Source organism: Mytilus trossulus, chromosome 3, assembly GCF_036588685.1.
Source record: "Mytilus trossulus isolate FHL-02 chromosome 3, PNRI_Mtr1.1.1.hap1, whole genome shotgun sequence".
NCBI classification, from domain to species: Eukaryota; Metazoa; Mollusca; class Bivalvia; order Mytilida; family Mytilidae; genus Mytilus; species Mytilus trossulus.
The window spans coordinates 30194473-30219627 of NC_086375.1; the positions used below are offsets into that span (position 1 = coordinate 30194473).

Here is a 25155-nt window from a genome sequence, read left to right on the forward strand (position 1 = left end):
AAAATTCTAATTAATTCATAAATTTCAAAATTTAAATTAGCAACTTTAAATTATTGCGATTATAGTATGTGATTAATTCAATAGACATATTTACATTTGTATGCAGATGTGTCTGCTATTACTAAATACCACAAAAGTAAACCTAAAATATTTCATCACAATTTTAAATATCTAAAGTCATTATTTAATAGTGATTGTTGCATGATTTCAGAGGGTTATTTGGATACAGCTCTAAGGTCAAACAGAGACAAAGTCAGCTATATACCAAAAGTTTAAATAAATCTATTGTCAATAGAAACTTTTACCAAACTCATGACAGCATTTTTATTTCAACAATAAGAATTATGTCTTCTTGAAACAAATGAGATTTCTTGATGAATCAGTGTCTTCATGATTTTTTAGTATAAATTCTAACTCTATCATGATTTTATGGAGTGAGATGAGTTACTTCCTCTTATCAATATTACAGGAGTCACTCCCCTTTCATTGATCAGCTTTCCTCATCATCTTCCATTTGTTGTTTCCATTTCTTAGCCATAGCTAACAGTTTAAGATTTGGTTGAGAAGCTTCTTCATCAGGGAATATATAATCATGGTACTCTTCCCAGCCTGCATCAGACTGAAAGAAAATAGTGAAAGATGTATTGATTTATTTTTACATTTTCTTGACCTTAAATTTGACATTGCATTAAGTTCAAAGTGGGACTCACTTGGGTCTAAGCTTGATGCAGGATTGCTTATTTTGTGTAAGCGGGAAAGAAGTCTAGCTGGACACAGGAAATTACAAAAATATGAGAATTGCTAACGTACATAGTGTAAGCTGGATACGGGGAATCTGACAAATCAGTAAGCAGAATCCGGGATCAGAAACCCCCAATGAGACCCCTTAAAGCAAGCAACAGGATAATTTTAGAATAATTTCTTAATCATTAATAAAAAAAACCAGCATATAATTTTCCATATTGGAACATGTTAAACTGCTTCGTGTCGAAATATGCTTAGAACAAAATGTCATTTTTAAAAAAAATATGATCTATTTCCTTCCCCCCTGCATAAAAAATACCCCATTGATTTCTTGTTTATGAAGAACAGGCATGGTAAAAAAAAAAAAAAATTGTCACAGCACCATATGGAGAATTTGTTATTATATTGAAAAAAACCCAAATTATTTGATATAACTTTTTGAATGAGAAAGGATGATAAACAAGCAGAAAACATACCCCATCTTCTGTTTGGATTTTCCTCCTTTTCTTGATTTTCTGTGGCATTAATTTGTCTACATGTTTACGTGTCTCTTCATCCCCATTATCTGCCTGTAAATAAAAATAATAAGTTAATAGGTGAAACAAATCTGCATAGGTCAATTCTGTAAATGACTTTGAAGTGGTCAAGTGGTTTAAGTAGTTCATTTACACTTATCTATAGGCTACCAATACTGAGGTTTAAGAGTTTAAACCCCAGTCATAGCGAGTTAAACTGCACAGGTCATTTCTTTTGCAAAACTCTAAAGTGGTCAAGTGGTCTGAGTAGTTCATTTACAATAAGCAATAGGCTACCAAATCTGAGGTTTTGGAGTTTAATAAACCCTAGTCAAAAGCAAATCAAACAGCATAGGTCATTTCTCTTGCAAAACTTTTAAGTGTCTGAGTGGTCTGAGTAGTTCATTAACAATGATCTCTAACTTGTCAACACTAAGGTTGTGAGTTCTAACTTTGCTTTAGACACAATATATTGACTGACGATAATTGACAAGAATTGCCAGTTTTCCTTTCCATAAAACTTTGAATAATTCAACATAACTAAGTGAAAATAAAAACTTGTCTTTGTTTTATTGAAACAGAAAACTCTGGAGTTATCATTTTACATTGATGCAACTATGTCAACAGTTTAGTATTGTCCCTTCAAATATACAAAGAAATTGTAAATAACCAAAATTTATATTATGTCAAAGTACAAAGGAGACCACAGTCCAATGGAACTTCTGACAAGTCATGTTTGGTTTAAATTTTCTTCAATATAAATAATGTATGTCTCGAAGTCCTTCACATTTACAGAGAACTATTGGCAGTTTATGCCTCAATCTATTAAGAAAAAACCTCAAATCATGATTTTTTTGTTTGTTTACCTCAATGGTCTATCAATATGGTATAATTGTAATTGAGGACAAAGGAAGATAACTCTGATTTTAAATAATGTAACCATTGATAATTTAGAACAAACACAAGTTGTATATATCAAATATCTGAATGTAGTTTCATTGACTTCTTGAAATGCTCACGGTTAGGATGAACAGAATGTGTTTTTCCCCTTGATGTACTTAATATAAATTGGTATCCTTTTTTAATTTTGATTTTTGTTATACAATGTAACCAGTGTTATCTGTCACATAAGTGGACCAGAAAAACACATTAAGCCTTGTGTCTGAAATATTCAGGTTTTTTCTGCAAGGATAGGCACATTTTGGGACCAAGTTTTTTTTATATCAAATTTACTCCTTTATAATCCGATTTAAAATAAAATCACAAGGAATGACGTAAATATTTTGTCAGTCTATTCTAAATTATATAAAAAATTTGGTGCACACCTAGCCAGTTATTCAGTGTGCACAACAATTATGTTATTTCTTCATAAACAGAAACAATATTATAGTCAAAAGAATGTGTCCATAGTACACAGATGCCCTACTCGCACTATCATTTTCTATGTTCTGTGGACTGTGAAATTGATGTAACAAATCTAATTTGGCATTTAAATCAAAAAGATCATATCATAGGGAACATGTGTACCCAATTTCAAGTTGATTGCATATTAAAAGTTCATCAAATACTACCTTGACCTAAAAATTTAACCTGAAGCCAGACAGACAGACAGATGAACAGATGGACAAATGGATGAACAGACACACAGACCAGAAAACATGATCGTAAGTTTAAAAAAACCTCAGAATTAAATATTTCTAAGTTTGATATTTTTAGAATTCGTTTCTAGAATCAAATCAAGGTTGTAATGTTGTGCCAAACTAGTAAAAAGTAATCAAGGCAATTGAAATAATTAAAGTAATTTCCTGAACAAATTATTTAATTAAGCAGCTATGTAGGTTTCTCCTCTGATAATGTTCCATTATGCTTATGAGGTGCACTTCATATAAAAGAGACTACTATATGTTTAATTGGTATAATAAAAGCTAACATTGTTCCTTTGGGTAAAGGTAAGACACTAAGTAGGTTCCATGCAGGATAGGCTAATATAGGTGCTATAATATAGTTCTTTACCAAGTATTTTTTTAGTGGTGAAGATGTCAGTTGATTGTCAAAGTCATGAGACACCTTTCCTGTGTAAAGTTTAAATGGGACATTAAATGATTTCAAAACCTCAGTTTATTTAGATCAGATTATCTGTAATCATCTGAAATGTAACACATATTGTATTTATCTGTGTTTTCAATCATAAACTTAAATTTAAAAAAAATCAATAAATCAAATGCTCACTGTTATCATGTTATCATTATGTTAACTACGTACACTGTAAATTAACTTATTTATAGTAACAAACTTGAAAATAGATCAAACCAGGAAGTGAAATACCAAGACACATAAACAAAGATGGCTTCCTCCCAGTCAGTTGCAGAAGGTCAAGTTCCTGTTAATTATAAACTTTGTGAAACAGATAGAACAATTCAGTGGAAATGCATGGACTGCAGTATTCTGATGTGTGGTCATTGTAAGGACAATGTACATTTTCCAATTTAAAAATGCACAAGATCATAAGATCATCAAAAGAGAAGATATTGGACTGCATAGGGAAGAACTGGATTTTACCAATATCAAATGTGATGAACATGCTGGACAATCATCATGTCTTTACTGTAATACATGTGATGTCCTTGTGTGCCCAACATGTGTTGCTAAAGTTCATAAGAGGCATGATTTAATTGAAATTAGTGATGAATACAAATTAAAAGTTGAGAGACTAAAAAAAAGACAAAGTAAAATGCAGATTAGTAATTCTTACATGAAAGCAAAGAAAGATGAGCTCAATAAACTAGTATCAGCAGAAAATACAAAGAATTCGAAAGTAAGACAAGATATTCTTGCACATGAGAAAACTGTTAAAGAACAAGTAGAAAAATATTTTAAGGAACTCTTGAATAAATTGAGTCAAAGTCATGTAACTGTTTTAACAACAGTTAAATCGGATCTTAATACTATATCAATATCCATGAACCAGACAGAAGACAAAATCAAGCAAGTACAGGATTTTATTGGTATTTCAAATGCTACTGATTTCTTCCAAGGGGTTAAAACAATGGCGAAATCCACTGAAATCCGAGAACCGCAAACAAACGAAGCTACAGTTCATCACCAAAATTTGTTCCAGGGAATATTGACCTATCAAACATTGGATCATTACAAGATGATGGGAACTTATCAGCAGAAATAAACATCTCCCTAGTCATCAATAATGAATACCAAACTGAACTTGAGTTAATAACATTTGTAAGTCCATGCCTAGACAAGTCAATGTGGTTACATTCTGGTATTTATGGAATGTTACAGAGAGTAAAACCTGAAGGAACCAATCTGAAGTTGATGTCTCAATTTAACATTGAAGCATTTGGAATGGCAGTTACTCAATCTAATCAACTCCTTCTAAGTGTTATAGAGACAAAATTACAACACATCAGCAGTACTGGTGAACTGACTGATTCTGTTTATGATGTAACACCTCTACTTCCAAATGTCATACATGTTATCAGTGACAATAAACTAGTAGTAGGAGTTTATAAATAAAGGCAACAGTAGTATACCGCTGTTCAAAACTCAAAAATCCATGGACAAAAAACAAAATCATGGAAACAAACCAAAACCGAGCGAAACGCATTAAATATAAGAGGAGAACAACGACACAACACCGAAACACAACACACACAGAAACAGACCAATCAATAGACAAAACACCACGAGAATAACAAATGTAACATGAAAACCAAATACATGAATTTGGGATAGACAAGTACCGTGCCACGTCTTATCTCAATATCTCAAAAATAAGAGAAAACACAAACGATAGTAAACTTAGAAGAAGTGCTGTGATCATTATAAACAAGAAAGGAGACAAGGAGGCTGTATATGAACATGATAAACATAATCAACCTATATTTCATAACCCTAGGTATATAACCACTACCACTAATGGAAATATACATGTAGTTGATAAGATTTCAGATGACTATAGTGGTAAAGTAGTGATCTTAGGACAAGAAGGACATATAATAAACGAGTATAAAGGTCATCCAACCATCAATAAGAGTAAGCTATTCAAACCAGTAGACATTGTGACAACACCAAGTGACAATATTGTTGTGATAGATTTTAATACCGAAATCCTGCACATCCTCAATAATTATGGTTATTTTGTTTCATATTTCAATACAAAGGACATAGGAATAAAATTCACATGCTCTTGCCTTCAATACAACGGGACAACTTTATATAGGATGCACGAGGGCTGCAGGTAGTAAAACTAAAGAAGCAAAGGTTTATGAAATAAACATTGCAGGATTCTAAATTATTCATCTTCGACGGACAAATGGCAAAAACTTTTCATAATGTCTGAAAACTGAAACATAGAAATGAAACTAAAGGATCATATATCAAGGACTAATGAGACAGATATATTGTTTTAAACAATCAAGAAAACCTTTTGTGTCTGCCATAGTAATACAATACATTGGCATAGTGTGTAACCGTTATAAAGATATATTTGTATATAGTATATTAAAAGGTATACTAAATGAGGCAGCATACCAACAATAAACAAAATGCACCTAAAAGACATCAACTGCAACAAACTAATTTCAACAAAACTTAAGTGTCATATATCATATGCAAATAGTATACATGTAGATTGTAGTATCCTTATATTCAAAGTTTGAATTTAAGTAAAACCATCTCTAGATAAAGGTACATATTGACAATTCAAAAAGAAGTTAAAGATGAAATTTGCAAACTTTGTACCAACTATACATGTAAATTGTTATAGGAAATTTCAGTGTGTACATTAATATAGTAGTTGTGTTTATTTATGAAAGTATGTAAATATACATTTTAAATAATTTTCAGTATTCCAATTTTTTTAATGAGGATTGATGAAAGTTAGGTTTGCATGCTTAGATTTCAGTTTGAACAATAGATGTTAATTTTAGTAGCAGTAGTTTTCTTTATCATATCTATCTTCCTAGCTTTATTACATATTTCTTAGAGAAAAATTGAATAAGAATATGTCATTATGTCTAATGGTAGTGTATGCATCAAATGTTCTGTTGAGTAAAAGCAATAGTACAGGTCATAATATTTAGTGCAGTCATAAATAGATATACATGTATAAGTTAAATATGTTAGTGATATCGATAATATCTTAGTGTATTCTGAACGTTTGAAATGAAGAATTTTGATTTAATGTCTACAAAAGAATTAGCTACATGTATAGGGCAATTCCTGTAACTTTGATTATAATCTCTTAGTGAAAAAGAAATGTGATAAATCTGTGCAAATCAAAATGACTTATAATCGAATAACAACATTTGATTGGATTTTTGTCTGAAAATCCATGGAAAGTAAATAAAATTTCATGTAAATAGTTTTATAATAAAGTTTTGTATACATTTTACAAAATTAAGAACATTGGGACTGGAGAACTGTAAATAATAGTGAAAGGACAAACATTTGAACAGTTATTGAATGCCTGATGATGATATTTCATGGACACAAACTATTCAGATAAATGCTGAACTAATAACATTTGTAACTTATTAGAACAATTTAGATGAAGAACAATTGTGTTATCCTATTGGACGTATACCTATTCCGAACATGAAAGTCACAGTGTGCTAGTGGAAACCAGGCAGAATTATGAACTTGATTTTGCAAAATATATTTCCGATGATTTGTGAAATACACTATTTACCAGAATGGTCAATTCCTATGAAAAATATATACTGATGTCATTTACAGAAATAGATATTAACTTTGAACATAAAATATATCATGACAGTTTGCTGTGTGAAAATTATTTTTTTTTAATTTTATTTCTTAAGGTTTTATATATTTTTCATACATTATTTAGCAAGAGGAAAATATTGAAGTAATAATTCACATTGAAGCTTGTAGTGTTACATTTTGAATAATTTTCCTTATTTCAATTACTTTTTTTTATGACTGGTAATTAGGTTTGCACGATTAGAATTAAGCTGTAAATAAAAGGTGTTGGTTTTGATAGCAAAAGTCAAGAAAAGAAATTAAATGTTATTTCACATTACTTTAGATATAAGTAGCATATATACAATATGGTCAGAGGGGAGGTAATAACTTTGCCAAAAATAAATATTGTTTTTTCATGACATTATAATGTGAGATATTGGAGTTATATTAAGCATTAGCTTGAAAACAAGTGCATGGACCCCTCTTCCTTAAAGTGTCAATTTAGATTAAATGTACCATTTTTTATGAACAAATCACAATTATTTATTTCAAATTACTGTATATACAGAATTTAATGCATGCCTTAATTATTGGGATTTTGCCATTTAAGACTAAACTGTTTTAAATTTTAATTTTTGAAATATTGAGAAAAACTTTGTTTAATTCATAAAGAAAAATTGTAAATGGGAGATTTAATCATTTCAATTATAACTCTGTTTCATTGATAAAAACATAGCAATAATGTTTGAATTTACAGGAGATGAAAATACAACAAAAACATTCATTTTTTTTTTTCTTAAATCATGAGAAAAAAAAAATTAAATGAATTATTTCCAAAGCATTGTTTCATAAATTAAGAGCATACTTGTCAACAAGATAATTTTTTTTTAATTAGCTGGTGTTTATCTTTTGAAACAAAAAAGTGAGATATGTCTTTCCAAAATTTTTTTAAAATGTCTAAAATTTCGAATCGATTTATCTCTAAAAGAAGAACTTAAAGGTATTAATTTTTCTATTTCATATTGGAATTTAATTGGTGAAAAATAACTTGTATGCCAAAATTTGTAAAAATATATCACTATGAGATAAAATCTTTTTTTTGTGCACCCTTTAAGAAATTGTTAGATAAATACATTATTTGCAATTGTATATGGTGATTAATTAAATTATACAGTTAAACTAAGATTAGTAAAAACATGCAGACAGTCAATTTAAATATAAAATTATGTCTTATCTTTTAAGTTTTTAATGTCATCTTATATCTGGAATTATGTATTATTTCAATCTGTATCATATCAACTATATGTTGAAATATGGATGTCTATTTAATAAACAGTTACAGTTAATTTTGGAATACTTTATGCTTGTAATCTAGTGAACTAATGACACATCCCTCTTAAAGAGCAGATCTTTGAAAAAAAGTAGAGGATGGACAAGAAAATCATAGTTTAAGGCTGGGGTCATGGAATTTTTTAGTTGGTGTGACATTTTTGTAGATCTTGTTTTTCTGATTATTTTTGATGTTCACAGTTTTTACCTTTCTATCATAATCATTGAATTGATAGTAAAAAAAATGAAATTACCGGTAGTCAAAATTCTTTTTTTACATGCAATAACTCATTTTGTAGTCATCCTATGGTTTTGGTTTTATGGACATTTTTGTAGGGTTTGATTTGCAGAGTTTTTAGTTTTCTATGGTGTGTACTGTTGGTCTTTTTCTTTTTAACTCAAGGCATTGTCAGTGTATTTTTGACTTATGAGTTTGAATGTCCCTTCGGAATCTTTTGCCTCTCTTTTACCAAAATGTTTAAACTTTTAACCATGGTGGCCATGTTTGTAGATCACAAACTTAATAATAGGTACCCTAAGGATTAATCACTCTATTTTGGCTGAAATTGGTTAAGTTGTTTTGGAGGAAAACAACTTTGAACCAGATGCTCCGCAGGGCGTAGCTTTATACGACCGCAGAGGTTGAACCCTGACCGGTTGGGGCAAGTATGGACACAACATTCAAGCTGGATTCCGCTCTAATTTTGGATTGTGATTAAATAGTTGACACAGCATAGGTTTCTGACACAGAATGAATGTATTCAAATGAACTTAAAATTTTTGTTTTCTCTTAGAGCAATTCACTATGCTGTTGAATATTAATCCTCTCAAAAAAATGTTTAAAGAAATTTTCTTTTTATTTATGAAATTTCAAATGAGAACCAGATGCTCCGCAGGGCGTAGCTTTATACGACCGCAGAGGTTGAACCCTGAACAGTTGGGGCAAATATGGACACAACATTCAAGCTGGATTTTGCTCTAAATTTGGATTGTGATTAAATAGTTGACACAGCATTGGTTTCTGACACAGAATGAATGTATTCAAATGAACTTAAAATTTTTGTTTTCTCTTAGAGCAATTCACTGTGCTGTTGAATATTAATCCTCTCAAAAAAATGTTTAAAGAAATTTTCTTTTTATTTATGAAATTTCAAATGAGAAAAATTGAACCCAATTTTTTAATCACATCCCCCTTTCCCTTATTCCAAAACTAATTTCAATTAAAATATTCTAATGGAGTTTGCAACAATTACTACTCATTTAAATACATCATAAAATATTAAGATGTAAAAAAACTGCTTGTTATCACTGAATGGTAAAGATTATTTAAATTTATCAGTTGGTAGTAAAAAGTGAATATACATTGTATATTGTATATAACAAAGATTTAAGTTGATTCTGGACAAAGAAAGATAACTCCAATTCAAAAAAATTCTTGCAGATATTTCTTGCTTACTTTACTGGACAAAGAAAGATAACTCTTAATTAAAAAAAAAATTTGCTATTTCACAATATTGTGAAATTAGATATTTCTTGCCATTGCACAATACTATGCAATTGAAAAGACTTGCTATTGCACAATACTTAATATAATAATTTTAGATCCTGATTTGGACCAACTTGAAAACTGGGCCCATAATCAAAAATCTAAGTACATGTTTAGATTCAGCATATCAAAGAGGCCCAAGAATTTGATTTTTGTTAAAATCAAACTAAGTTTAATTTTGGACCCTTTGGACCTTAATGTAGACCAATTTGAAAACAGGACCAAAAATTAAGAATCTACATACACAGTTAGATTCGGCATATTAAAGAACCCCAATTATTCAATTTTGATGAAATCAAACAAAGTTTAATTTTGGACCCTTTGGGCCCCTTTTTCCTTAACTGTTGGGACCAAAACTCCCAAAATCAATACCAACCTTCCTTTTATAATCATAAACCTTGTGTTTAAATTTCATAGATTTCTATTTACTTATACTAACGCTATGGTGCGAAAAACCAAGAAAAATGCTTATTTGGGTCCCTTTTTGGCCCCTAATTCCTAAACTGTTGGGACCGAAACTCCCAAAATCAATACCAAGCTTCCTTTTGTGGTCATAAACAATGTGTTTAAATTTCATTGATTTCTATTTACTTTAACTAAAGTTATTGTGCGAAAACCAAGAATAATGCTTATTTGGGCTCTTTTTTGGCCCCTAATTCCTAAACTGTTGAAACCAAAACTCCCAAAATCAATCCCAACCTTTCTTTTGTGGTCATAAACCTTGTGTCAAAATTTCATAGATTTCTATTAACTTAAACTAAAGTTATAGTGCGAAAACCAAGAAAATGCTTATTTGGGCCCTTTTTGGCCCCTAATTCCTAAAATATTGGGACCAAAACTCCCAAAATCAATACCAGCCTTCCTTTTATGGTCATAAACCTTGTGTGAAAATTTCATAGATTTCTTTTCACTTTTACTAAAGTTAGAGTGCGAAAACTAAAAGTATTCGGACGACGACGACGACGACGCAGGACGACGACGACGACGACGACGACGACGACGCCAACGTGATAGCAATATACGACGAAAATTTTTTCAAAATTTGCGGTCGTATAAAAATTGAACCCAATTTTTTATTCACATCCCCCTTTCCCTTATTCCAAAACTAATTTCAATTAAAATATTCTAATGGAGTTTGCAACAAATACTACTCATTTAAATACATCATAAAATATTAAGATGTAAAAAAAACTGCTTGTTATCACTGAATGGTAAAGATTATTTAAATTTATCAGTTGGTAGTAAAAAGTGAATATACATTGTATATTGTATATAACAAAGATTTAAGTTGATTCTGGACAAAGAAAGATAACTCCAATTAAAAAAAATTCTTGCAGATATTTCTTGCTTACTATACTGGACAAAGAAAGATAACTCTTAATTAAAAAAAAAATTGCTATTTCACAATATTGTGAAATTAAATATTTCTTGCCATTGCACAATACTGTGCAATTGAAAAGACTTGCTATTGCACAATACTTAATATAATAATTTTAGATCCTGATTTGGACCAACTTGAAAACTGGGCCCATAATCAAAAATCTAAGTACATGTTTAGATTCAGCATATCAAAGAGGCCCAAGAATTTAATTTTTGTTAAAATCAAACTTAGTTTAATTTTGGACCCTTTGCACTTTAATTTAGACCAATTTTAAAACTGGGCCAAAAATTAAGAATCTACATACACAGTTAGATTTGGCATATCAAAGAACCCCAATTATTCAATTTTTGATGAAATCAAACAATGTTTAATTTTGGACCTCGATTTGGGCCAACTTGAAAACTGGGCCAATAATCAAAAATCTAAGTACATTTTTAGATTCAGCATATCAAAGAACCCCAAGGTTTTAATTTTTGTTAAAATCAAACTAAGTTTAATTTTGGACCCTTTGGACCTTAATGTAGACCAATTTGAAAACGGGACCAAAAATTAAGAATCTACATACACAGTTAGATTCGGCATATTAAAGAACCCCAATTATTCAATTTTGATGAAATCAAACAAAGTTTAATTTTGGACCCTTTGGGCCCCTTTTTCCTTAACTGTTGGGACCAAAACTCCCAAAATCAATACCAACCTTCCTTTTATAGTCATAAACCTTATGTTTAAATTTCATAGATTTCTATTTACTTATACTAACGCTATGGTGCGAAAACCAAGAAAAATGCTTATTTGGGTCCCTTTTTGGCCCCTAATTCCTAAACTGTTGGGACCGAAACTCCCAAAATCAATACCAACCTTCCTTTTGTAGTCATAAACATTGTGTTTAAATTTCATTGATTTCTATTCACTTTAACTAAAGTTATTGTGCGAAAACCAAGAATAATGCTTATTTGGGCCCTTTTTTGGCCCCTAATTCCTAAACTATTGAAACCAAAACTCCCAAAATCAATCCTAACCTTTCTTTTGTGGTCATAAAACTTGTGTCAAAATTTCATAGATTTCTATTAACTTAAACTAAAGTTATAGTGCGAAAACCAAGAAAATGCTTATTTGGGCCCTTTTTGGCCCCTAATTCCTAAAATGTTGGGACCAAAACTCCCAAAATCAATACCAGCCTTCCTTTTATGGTCATAAACCTTGTGTTAAAATTTCATAGATTTCTATTCACTTTTACTAAAGTTAGAGTGCGAAAACTAAAAGTATTCGGACGACGACGACGACGACGCCAACGTGATAGCAATATACGACGAAAATTTTTTCAAAATTTGCGGTCGTATAAAAAGTGTATGACAATGAACAACCACCGCAGAAACCAAGTGAGGCAATAGCTCACATGGCTTTTGGGACCGTTAAGCTAAAAATGAAAGTGCATGCAGGAAATCATGTCACCTCACATCCAGACATTTTATTCAAATTTCAAACTAAAAAGTCTTTGTGTCATTTTGGTCTTTTGTGGATAGTTGTTTCATTGGCAATCAAACCACATCTTCTCTTTTATAATTTGTGCTTGCTACTTAATGCTACTTCTACTTCGAAATAGAAGGATTTTTTAGTCTTTGGTTTGACCAAACCAGGAATTGAAACAAAATTTCCCAGTTGAGTTCACTACCTCAAGTCCAGAGGCTGATTTAATTCATTCAAAACTTAAAAGATGACAAACAATGTACAAATGTAAAAGGATATAGTAGCTATAATGGCCGTTGGGCTCAGTTACCTTTTGATTTATTGATGGTTAATGTTAAATGAGACTCTAAGCAAACTCGGCTCTATCATAGTAGTCATGATTAGAGGAGGAAGGCAATTGCCTCTGCCAAAAAAATTTGCAATACATGTCAATTAAGGTAAGTGTCAAACACACCATGTCTATAGGTTGATAGGCTAGTGATTATTGTAAATGTAATACTAAGACCACTCTATCACAAAGTAGTTGGTTAGCTTTAATACAAGTAAATCCATTTATTAAAGCTTTCAAATGAGTAAATCATTTTTTGAAGCTTTATATGAGTACATCAATTTATTTAAACAGAATATTACTGTATGTCAAATTCTATATAAAGCTAATTTACCTCAAATTCCTGCCAAGATTCCAATAACATAAGTCTCTCTTCTTTTTCTCCAGCACTTTTCATAGCATTATTTGCCTCTTTATATACTGTTCTGGCTTTGTCAATACAATTGTCTTCTCCTGTTGTTTTCTCAAACTGACCAAAACTTATCCAAACCTGCAAAGAACAACCAAATTCAAGTTCTGATGTTTTTAAAAAGTTAAATCTAATTATAAAGCTCAACTTTGTAAGAAAAGCCTGAATATTAACTGATTATAACAAAGCTTTTAAAACACCAAAGATAATTTCTGCGGCTTAATCAAGCATTTTTAATTATGTACAGAAATCATAGCAGATCTAGATTTAACTTCAAATATATTTTTAGGTGATCTCCCCTAATTTATATATGATTGTAAGATAAGATAAGAATACATAAATAAAGGAACCAATAAAATTACAAAAGTATATGATTTTCTATAACAAGATATGTATTTATATATATATATGTTTTACTTTAAAAAAATAAAATTAAACATGTTAAAATAGAGATAAAAAAAACCAAAAAATAAAGCTCCATTAAAAATGTAAATAATTATAAAAACAAGTCTTGTGATCCTTTGGTTTTGTATGGTGCTTTATTTTTTTGTCTTACTTCTTAATGTCTGTCAAAATATTTGTTTCTAACATTTCCTATATAAAAAAATTCCTAAAAATACAACATAAGTGATATCTTTATCTTCCTATATATTTCATCAATAAAGCTCTTCAAACAACTACAAGATCAAGAACAGCAACATCAGGGCTATACCTTTGATATATTTCTCAAGCATTAGTACTTCATGAGATCCTTGCCTAATGGTTATCCAATCATATAATTTCTTTAAAAATAAAATATAGAATAGTATTATGTATTACCTTCACATGCTTTGTTCGTTGTAACAAACGTCGGTACAGATTTCTCACTTTATCAAATTCCTCCTGTTCTATCTGAAAATCAATGTAAGATTTCCACAAGACTTCAGGCATATCTAACTGTTGTTGATTTATAGCCAGTTCATAAATAGCTTCTGCTCTGTCTATATCACCTAATATTGTCTCTAACTCTGCATACTGTAAAATTAAAATAAACATGTTCAGTTAAATCAGAAACTATAAAAAAAAGTTTTTATAAAAGAGGAGTGAAATAAAAAAATAAGTATTCATCTATAAATATTTAGATATGTGATAATACCCTAACTGTTACCAACTTTCTAGAGAAGCAAGGGCATTAACCCTTGCAAAATAAATGTAAATGCCATAAAATATATATTTTGTCATGTCTGGCATGGGCTGACTATAAAAATCTAAAGCATTAAGTTAAAAGAACAAATGGACTAACAAAAAAAAGCAAAGTTAATTTGTATGCATAAGAACACACTCAGGTAAAAAAAAAAAAAGCTGTAATAGTACATTTTTACATTCCAACTATTCTAGATTTTTTTTCTCAGAAAATATTTATTTCAATTGTCTTTTTAAAACATTATGAAATAGGTATCAATTTCAACTAATTTAACACTTGAAATCACCGAATTTGGCACACATATCTTCATTCTATCTAAATTTTCCAATAGCTGTGTATTATGAGCATAAACTTGGTATTTAAGGAGGCTCAAGGGTACAAAATATCAGCAAAAATTGAAACATTTGTTTTTTCATCACAAAATTTATTTAATAATTTATAGTTGAGTTACTTTATAAAATGGTACAAAAATCAACCAAATAAATCAATTCATTATGGCAGCTCCAAATTATCTCCCTTTGGTTAAAAAAAATGCCATTTTTTGCATAAGACTTGAAATAACAGTTTTTTACTCATTGGTAACCTATATTTAATTTTACTTTTTCAAATGAACTGTACTTTACCTAAACTTTTGTAAAATTTTAGCGATTTCTGTAATTTAGTTCTTTTTTAATTTTGATTTTACCTTTTTTTCTCCTATTAGTTCAACAGAAAAAAAGTACCTTAACAAAAATGAATGCTTCTTTCAAAGGCAGATTGTGAGCCTAAATAAACGATGACCCCATATTTTTATTCAATTTTCCAATAAGTATATGATAAACTTTATTTATAGAGAAAAATAGCAAAATCCTATATCTAAAAAAAAAAATTGATAAAGATCATTTAGCCCCCTTAAGTTGTCGAAATTAAATTGCCTACCTTTATCCAACTTGTACAATTTTCTGGTCCAAATTCCAGAAATTTTTCATACAATATACGACATCTTTCAAACTCTCTCAGTTGTAATTCTAGTTCTATATAGCCTCTGTACAATTTGTTTTTTGGACATTTACCTACAGCAGTACCCTGAAAGAAAGTTGACAAGATTTAAAATAAATATATATTCTATATTGATACTTTGTTCTACAGATGCTTTCTCCTTTTTTTTCATTTTATTCTTAAATTTTAGTAGTAATTCTATCAAGTGAACCAACACCTGAAGTGGTGATTGAGTGGTATGGTAAAAATGAGTGGATACCGCTAGGTATTCACAGTGGTCTTGAAATAAATAGGAATATGTGGCCACAAAAGACAACAACACTCAAATTTAATTTTTAAAATTTTAATTCTAAATTATTATCTGTTTTTTTTAAATTTCAGTCTGCAACAGAAGCCAATAGTTCAAAGTTATACACTATTTGGACTTGTAAGTGCAAAATTTTGTTAAGGTACATCACAAAAATATCAGAATACTTGTCTTCTGACTAGTGTTTGGGAAAGATTTTGGTGCAGACTGAAATTTTCTGACGAACAAATTTTCCAAAACAAACATTCTTTCAAAATGATGTATTTGATTTTTTATCAAAATACTTTATCTATCATGAAAAATACAAGTACACAAATATCAATACTAAGATCTTACCATGACTCTCCTGGCTCCTTGTAAACTCTTCTGACGAATTTCAAACTGAGCGAATAAAAGCCAGATTTTAGCAAATGTAAATGTTTTATGAGGTATCACATCTAAACAGGCTTTAAACACTTCTCTGACTTTATCAGGATCGTCATTTTCTAATTCTTCATAAACAGCATAATTGATCCATAAATATATGTATCTTCTCCAATGGCGTTTCTCCTAGAAAACAGATATTTGAACAGTAAAAATATTGTTTGAAACTTTTGATCTTAATTTACAATACCCCAAAAAACCTTAATAGGGTAAACTGCTCAAAGTGCATATTTGGTCTCGGTGTATTTTCATGTGACTGTCCTTATTAAAAAGCTTTGTCAGTTGTAGTGTTAATGCTTTTGTTCTCCAAGGAATTGGGTGTTTACAGTGATCTTTAATAGTATGTGTAAAAAGTATCTGCAGGTTTTTTAAGATTGGGGTGATTTGTAGCTTTAAATTTTGTGGAAACTCATAGTCTCATCTATTGTAGAAGGCTGTCTCTTGACCACTAGAACTCATCATTATAATCAACATAGGGTATAACATGAAGAAACAAGAATGTGTGCTCAGTACACAAATGCCCCACTCACACTATAGTTTTCTATGTTCAGTGGATGGTGAAATTGGAGTAAATAATAATATTAGAAAGATCATATCATAGGGAACATGTGTACTAAGTTTGAAGTCGATTGGACTTCAACTTCAACAAAAACTACCTTGACCAAAACTTTAACCTGAAGTGGGACAGACGGACAGACAAACGAACAGACAAACGGACGCACAGACCAGAAAACATAATGCCCCTCTACTAACGTAGGTGGGGGATGAAAAATTATGAAATTTAATTCCATAAATCTTGGCAAGACTTTTCATAATTCTAAACAAATTATAATTATATCTTAAGCAATCATTAGCTTATCTTAAATACAATATTGATTGCAGGTATTTTGAACATAGATTTTGCTTAACCAGTATTAATGACTAAATTTTTTTTTTCATTATCTTACTTTTGATGGAGGTACATTTGCTATTGCTCTTTCATATGTTTCTCTAATTTGTTCTGTATTTCCATCTGCCTCTAACAACCTCAGATAATCAAACCAGGCATCATAATTATAGGGATTTGTTTTCACTTCCTGAAAAATAGAAACATATCTTGTAATGTTAGGAAGTATTTGCTGACACAGCAATAATTAATCTCAAATTTCATTCCTTGTTTAAGGGGGGAATAACTCTTTAAATCAGGTATGTGTTTGTAAAAGTCAAGTATCATCATCGTATTTTAAGCATTTACCTGAAACAGATTGGAAATAATCTATGTAATCTAGAAGCCTAGAATATATTTATGAAAATGGTTGACACAAAGGTACCATGATTTTAAGAGTTATTTCCCTTAACCTAGGTCTACCTCCTTAACAGTTCCAAAAAAATGAATGTTTGCAAAAATTTCTGAATTTACAGTATTCAATTCCAAATTTGTATCGTGTGAGCTATTGTTTCTCGTCTAACTGTATATATATAAAACATATTTTTGATATTAATTGAAGAATCATGGTAACAATTGAATTTGTACATAACTTATAATTAATTGTCTGGTGTACATTCTTTTTTTACAAATAAAAGCAACAAAATGTGTGAATCTGGTAACAAAACAGATCATCACCAATATATGCATAGATCAGTCTTTTTTTTGCAAATGTCTTGCATGCAAGTTAAAAAAACGCAAACAGCAATCATGAGTGTGGTAGCACACAGTTTGAACAGATCAATTCAATCTTTATTCATAAGTCCAATGTATACTGAAATCTATACCTCTTCATATTTGAATCTTCTTTTACTGACAATAACATCTTCTATAGCTGCACGACTACCAAACTTCTTCTCGTGGACTGTATAATGTTTGTAGATTTCTTGACAACTATCTTTGGGAAGATGATCTAGAGCATATTTGTATATCAATCTTGCTCTCTCATGCTGAAAATGAATAATATCTAAAGTCATATGAAACCTCAAATTAAAAAAAAATTATGCATATGTTTTTATAACTAAATAGATAGTTTTCATTATAAAACTTATGTACATATACTTTTTTCTGAAGATTTTTTTTTTAATTAGTCCAGATTTAGAAAAGCTTTACTTTTTTTTAATTGCTTGCTTCCAGGAAGCAATTTGCTGACATATTTTCCAAGTAACCTTAGTGTGAGCCTTCTCGTATAAATATGCGCAATATGCATGAATCTGTCATTAAAAATAAACTATTATCTGACTGTACATGTTATAAACATGCTCAATATCCATGCTTCTTTGTTGAGTGTTTACTATTTATAAAGTGACAATTGGAAAACTACAGCTTAAAAACATGACAATTAAGTAGCTGACATATTTTCACATCATAACAGACAGTGAAAAAAACTTTGATGATTATACCATATGTTTGTGCAAAAAATGATAAAAGCATGCACAGAAGACTAAGTTTATGATATATACATGCATTAGTTCAAGAATTGAATAAACATATTTTTTCACTAGTCACTCGTTTCAAATGACTTTAAACAGCTGATATAAATGTTGGACAGAGAATAAAATCTATGTCAAATTAGAATACATGTATAGCAACTATTTTTCTCTCAGTTCAACAACCATTAACAAAATAAGATCTATATATTTGGCTGCTACTTTTTATCAATTAGCTGTTATTGTTGGTTTTTTTAATTTATTTAAATTTGACGATTCTACCTGATGTTCAAAATATTATATAACATTTCATTCTCATAGCCTCAATTAGAATTTCTTATATAAGACATTAAGTTATGATGTTTGAGCTCAAAGGCTTAATAATTTTTTTTCACTTAGTTCTGATTGTTTTTTGTTTTTCTTAATTTTGGTGTTATTACAATATGCACTTTAAACCAGCTATTCATTTTTGATATTTATTCTAAAAACTAAGGAGATTTGGTAAAATTGTCAATGATACATTTATCCACCAGAAACCAAAGGGCAAAGATATTTTTCAATGGACATTAAACTATGATAATTTTTCAATTTCTTCTGGTTCGTTAATTTCAGTTCTCTTAATTGGAACCTCTCACAATATGGGAGAACAGAAGTGACCACGAGCATGAAATGTGTATGCAGTACATCAACCTAGCTAAAACTTGTGTCTATTCCATTTGTCATTTTGAACAATAAAATATGTTTAAACTATAACCTAGCTATAAATTCTTGACCCTGTAAGTCTGATATATGATTAGTGCTGTTTTACCAGTACTTACTTCTTTTTGGCCTTCCTCAAACTTAGCAAAAGCAACAACAAGTCTTTCATCAATGTTATCTTCACCAAAGAACTCTATGGCTCTCTCATAAACCCGTCTAGCACTACTTATGTAACTGTTTTTCTCTTCAAACTTAGCATATTTAATCCAGTTCTTCACCTCAGGATGTACAAGGACAAGTAAAATAGTCAAGGAAAACTAACATTATATATATATTCACATTACTGCTTTTATTTTCAGCTATCTTTAGTTAGTTTGAAACATACTTCTAAAATTCCAACAAATTTTTATTCAGATTTTCTTTTGAACATTTGCTTTTGGATTCTTTAAGTCAAGTCTAAAAATTTTTTGGTTGGACATTTTCTTTTCACCAATAAGTTTCTCATAATCATAACAGATTTACCTCCCCTTTGCTTTGATGATTCATGCGATACAAAATAAAATCCAGATTTTGTCAACCCTAAACCACTTTTTTAACAAGATTATTTAAGAAATGCTCTTTTGAATACAGTCCTTACAGTATACAAACCAGAGACTTATTATTTAATACTTCTACTTAATATAAATGCAATATTTTCTATAAGACATTAGTCACATGTAAACTGATCTATTAAAGGATATAACGCTCATATATAACTCTTGCTCTGTCTAATTCTTTATATCGTAATTCAAAGTTGATGTAAGAATGCCATGCCTGTTCATCTGGTTCCCACTCCATCCATCTCTCAAACACCTGTCTACAACCTACAAAGAAATTTATAAAAAATATAATGATATCACTTTTTTTTCACATATTTACTATGCTTTTGTTAACTAATAGATGACAAGAATGCAAGATAAATTAATGTGATTTCAGGAAAGACTGCACACAAATAATGCTATCAAAATTGCCACTTGCAACTGATAATTCAGAATATGTTGCTTGGTTGCTGTAACATTGCTGCAATACACTAAACATCTCCTTCCATTCAAACTACGTTATGTATTGTACCCATATAACTTTTCTATTAAAAATAAACAAGTTCACAATAACTTTACATTGTTCATAATGATGCATAGTGGTCAATTCATGCAAATATGTCAACAACTTCCAAATACTATATCAAAGTGGCCGCAACAGCAGTTACTGCAATGGAAAAACTCATGATCATATGATCACAAAATATTTCTGTTGTATAATAAAAAGTAGAAAATATAGACTTACCAGCAATGTTACCTAACATTTCTTCCATATAAGTGTATTTATACCAGAACTGATTGGCTCTGGGTAATATTGTCAGCGCTCTGTCCCAGATGTTTCTAGCATGGTTTATCTGACGATTTCTGAAAGACAGACAATTTCTTTAAGTTTTCAACATCTTTATATACCAGGTAAACATGGTAAAGCATACATGTATGAAGTAATCATATACTAATGTGCTGTTTTCTGGTTTAATGGTGTAAAAATGCTTACTGCAGATACATTTCTTCAGCAAAAATAGTTAAAGAGTATAAAGTAAGAAAATATTTTTAATAGATAGAAAAATAATTCATTAATAATCAAATTTCATTTTTTTTATAACAGTATATATGTATTTCGGGAACTTAATATTTAGCTAAAAACTATTTTAAAAGGCCATTGCAATTAATCAGCGTTCTGATATGTTTTTTTGGGTTAAAAACAAGGATTTTTTTTGCAATTCATATGTAAATAATACCTCATTTCCATTTCAGCATATTTTAGCCATATTGTTATATTTCTATGGTCAACATCTAATGCTCTTTCCCAAACTGATCTGGCTCTGAAAAATTAAGTCAACAAAATTATTTTCTACATAACAAAACTGTATTATCATAATGGTAGACTGCATTGGAGACCCATTGGTTGCTTTGGTCTGTTTTCTGCTATTTGGTCAGATTGTTGTCTTTTTTAAACTTGTTATTGTTTCTAGTGTCAATTTTATGAACTTTTATTTCCTATTGCGGCAATATGACCTATTGAATATAATTGCAAAATCATTTCAGATATCTTACATTCAATCAATATAGTATCACATTAACATGATGGAAAAAGCTTCCTATTCTATCTATCCTATAAACCACATCCAGCACCTTATCTAAGAAAGGAAAATTTACTCACACTTTTGAGAACCCTTAGGGGTATTGTATCGCAAGTTGTCTTAATTCAAACATACTTAAAAGATGTCTAGCAAGTCTATTTATATATATTTTTTAGGATAATACAACTAAAATAGCTGAAAACACAGTTGGGAGAACACATTAAACATGTTTTGTTGTTGTTATTTTTTTGTGCTCATACAATTACATCAGGTTCCCCAAAAGGTAAGTTTTTTTTTGTATTAAGCAAAAGTGACTTAATCTTAGTTTTAACTCTGCTTACTAAACCATATTGTGAGCTTAAGGATGTACTTAGGTGAGGTTTAGTGAAAATTAATAAATTAAGAAGTTAAAATTGATACTATAAGCTGGTAGAGCATCAATTAAGGATAAAAATAAACTAAAAATATTGATAGGTCATGGACCTCCTTTTCATGATATTTGAGATTTAAAATATGGCGGGAAAAGGCTGACTCAGACTTTTACCTTATATTTGCATTGTTATTATTAGGTCTCAAAACAAAAGAAAGAAAATTTAGAATTTTCTAAAATTTTGGTAAATGACCTTTAATGAGCTATTTAGTCTTATATGAAAAAATAAATGGGTGTTATGGGGCAAAATATTTTACATTGTATCGTATGGAAAAACACCAAGGAGTCATTTGACACAAATTCCAAAACCTCACCTAAGTACATCCTTAATTAAGAGAGAAGCAGCAAAAAAACAATTTTATAGTTTTTGGTTTGATTGTGGCACATGATTCCACCAATAAGTGTACCTTACTATGCAACCATACAATTATTTTAATAGACAAGATTTATTACCTTAGAACTTCTTGTTGTGAATCTTCCCACTGTGCATATTTAATCCAATTTATCATGACTGTTCTATTCTTCCTAATGTTATCTTCAGATGCCTATCAGAAAAATAATGGAAACAAGCTAACAAAGGATACAAAGAATGTATATAATTAAAAGTCATTCAAAATAAAGATTTTATCATATTTTTTCAGTGAGTCATAACCCTCCCCCCTTAACACAAATATTAATGAATTCACAGTACATGTTTCAGAAATTTTAAAGAAGCATCCTATAAACATATATAGTTAACATTGTCTAAACAGCATCTTGTATATACATTGTAAGGTAAAACTAATTTATAATTATAACTTCTAAAAGAAATCTATTAGGCAGAAATTTAAAAAATAGGATTAGGCTCAAGACAAATATGCATGAAATTGCTAGAATCTCATAGTCCTTAGAACAATCATATATAAATTTGTACTCACTTTTCTTTTTCTCATTTTATAAGCTGCTAATTCATCTGGATCTGATATCTTCTGTTTTGGAGGCTTTAATATAAAAGTTTGCTTGTATCAGTATCGTTATCATGTTAATACAACATTAGTGACCTTTTTCGATATATTGAAAATAACTTACTAATTTAAACAAATCAAATTGAAACTTTTTGAAATTGAAATGGAGTAAACAAAAAATAACCAATCTATAGCTAGAGCCATATACAAATGTAGACATGATCAAGTTATACTCTATCATTCAATAGCATCTTTTAAAACTGTTTGATACTGAAACCAATATTGCACAGTTTACAAAATCTCAAATCAAGTGATTTTAACAAAGCATATATTTTTTTCAACATCTGATTTAATTAAAAAGCTGTTGGTAAAATAATACTGAAATTCAAAACTTTTTGGAACCCCTATGCGTTTTTTGAAACCCTTTTGAGTAACATACTGGAGGTACAAGCTCCAATTCCCTCTCTTTGGCCTCTCTGAGTAACTGTTCTGCAGTAATCTGGACTGGTGCCGGCATCTTGTTCTTAACCTTCAAACAAAGAGAATGAAAGTCAATATACAGTTATTTAAACAAAAATTGAACTACTAATGAACATCATGAACTCAAAATCGTTAACTTTTAATTTTCATACTTTTTCATTTTCCAACATTTCCACAGAAATCTTTTTCTTTCTTCTCGTTTCTTTTGTGATAACTTGTAAAATTGGAAGGAGTATCATATTGTTTCCATCTAATTTGTTGTTTGTTTAATAAGATGATAAGTGTTTGATATGAAAAATAATATAATGTTACCTGATGAAAGCATTTCTTTGTTTTCATTGAAAATGCTGTCACAACTAAAATCCCTTACAACAGGACCAACGTTGGAAAAGTTTCCATATTTCGGTTTCTGTTTTTTAAGAGTTTGAAAGCAAAATATGCTGGACTATTAAAAAACAAAGTATTCAGACTACATGGTAACATGGACTATGTCGTCCCCTTTCTAGGTTCACCTGCATTGTATTAAACAGGTTCTAAATTTAAAATATGATTGAAAAAAATTATTTAAACAGACTTTGTCCCCTTTCACAGGTAACATCTGCCTATAATATGGGGACGAAGTCCCCAATAACAGTAGAAAAATCAATAAAAAAAAAAAATGGGAAAGTTGTACTACATGCTGACATGTACTAATGAACTCAAAATCAGGATTTTTTTTTTGATGTCATGTTTTGAATTCCCGCATCTGCGCAGAAATCTACAATGTACTTCCTTTTTCCGGTCTCGTTTGTATGAAACTTTGAGTAAAATAAATATTTATCAGTCTAGTATAAAATAGGAAGGAACGCAATACAAATTTTATTTTTAATAATTCCTTGATTATAATGATATGAAAAAAACGTTACCTGATGATAGCGTTTCTTTGTTTACATTGCATTTGACATCATAACTTTAATAACGTCACAACTATAATCCCTAACAACAGAACCAAAATCGGAAACGATATTTTCGTTTCTTTTTTTTTACAAATATTTAAGTTACAAAAAAATAATTTATACAGACTTCGTCCCCATTTACAGGAATGCCTGCCTCATATTAAGGGGACGAACAGTAGAAATTTTTTTAATGAACTCAAAATCTGGTTTTTCCAGATCCATTTGTCATGAGACTTCAAGTATTCCTAACAACAGAATCAACATCTGAAACGTGATGTAAAATTAAAAAAATTGATACAGACTTCGTTCCCTTTCACATGTAATGCCTGCCTCATTTATTATAAAAACTTAAGACAGGAGGTCCCAGTTGACTTCTTGACAGTCAGAGTTTGCATTCATACAGTTAGAGTCGTCATTTTGCAGACCAATTTTACTCCGGTCGAGTTTGCTCGCACCCATTCAGTTATTTACCCTTCTTGATTTCATCAAAATCATTGAAAATGTAAACAGGTAAATGCCTAAAAATTGAAATGCCAAGTTGGGTCATAAATATAGGAAAGACATTTTTAAAGTTTGAGAACATCACCTTTGCCACTTTAGGCATTTTGCGTTTGCCATCTTCGTCAACTTCAAGCATCTTGTTAAATTTACATAAACAGCGACTTTTAAATATAAAACTAACTACACAGCAAGTGTGGACGTTCAAATATCGAAATTTTGTTTTTCCGGAAACGGAAATAGAAATGTTCGAAACTTATGACAAATATTCAAAAGAAAGAAATAC

General features: G+C 30.0%; 1 protein-coding gene across 1 annotated transcript; it reads right to left on the bottom strand.

The window, feature by feature from the left end:
• Window positions 1–173: 173 nt before the first annotated feature.
• LOC134711202 (crooked neck-like protein 1) lies at window positions 174–25125 on the bottom strand. Its single transcript, XM_063571661.1, has 16 exons — window positions 24958–25125; window positions 23396–23485; window positions 22930–22992; window positions 22466–22557; window positions 21241–21324; window positions 20748–20866; window positions 20165–20287; window positions 19544–19722; window positions 18084–18245; window positions 17279–17407; window positions 16245–16457; window positions 15542–15688; window positions 14260–14454; window positions 13366–13521; window positions 1221–1313; window positions 174–619 (listed from the first exon to the last, which is right to left on the bottom strand). The coding sequence occupies exons 1-16, from the start codon at window positions 25006–25008 to the stop codon at window positions 491–493; spliced, it is 2025 nt and encodes a 674-aa protein (XP_063427731.1). The 5' UTR covers window positions 25009–25125; the 3' UTR covers window positions 174–490.
• Between the last annotated feature and the right edge of the window lie 30 nt (window positions 25126–25155).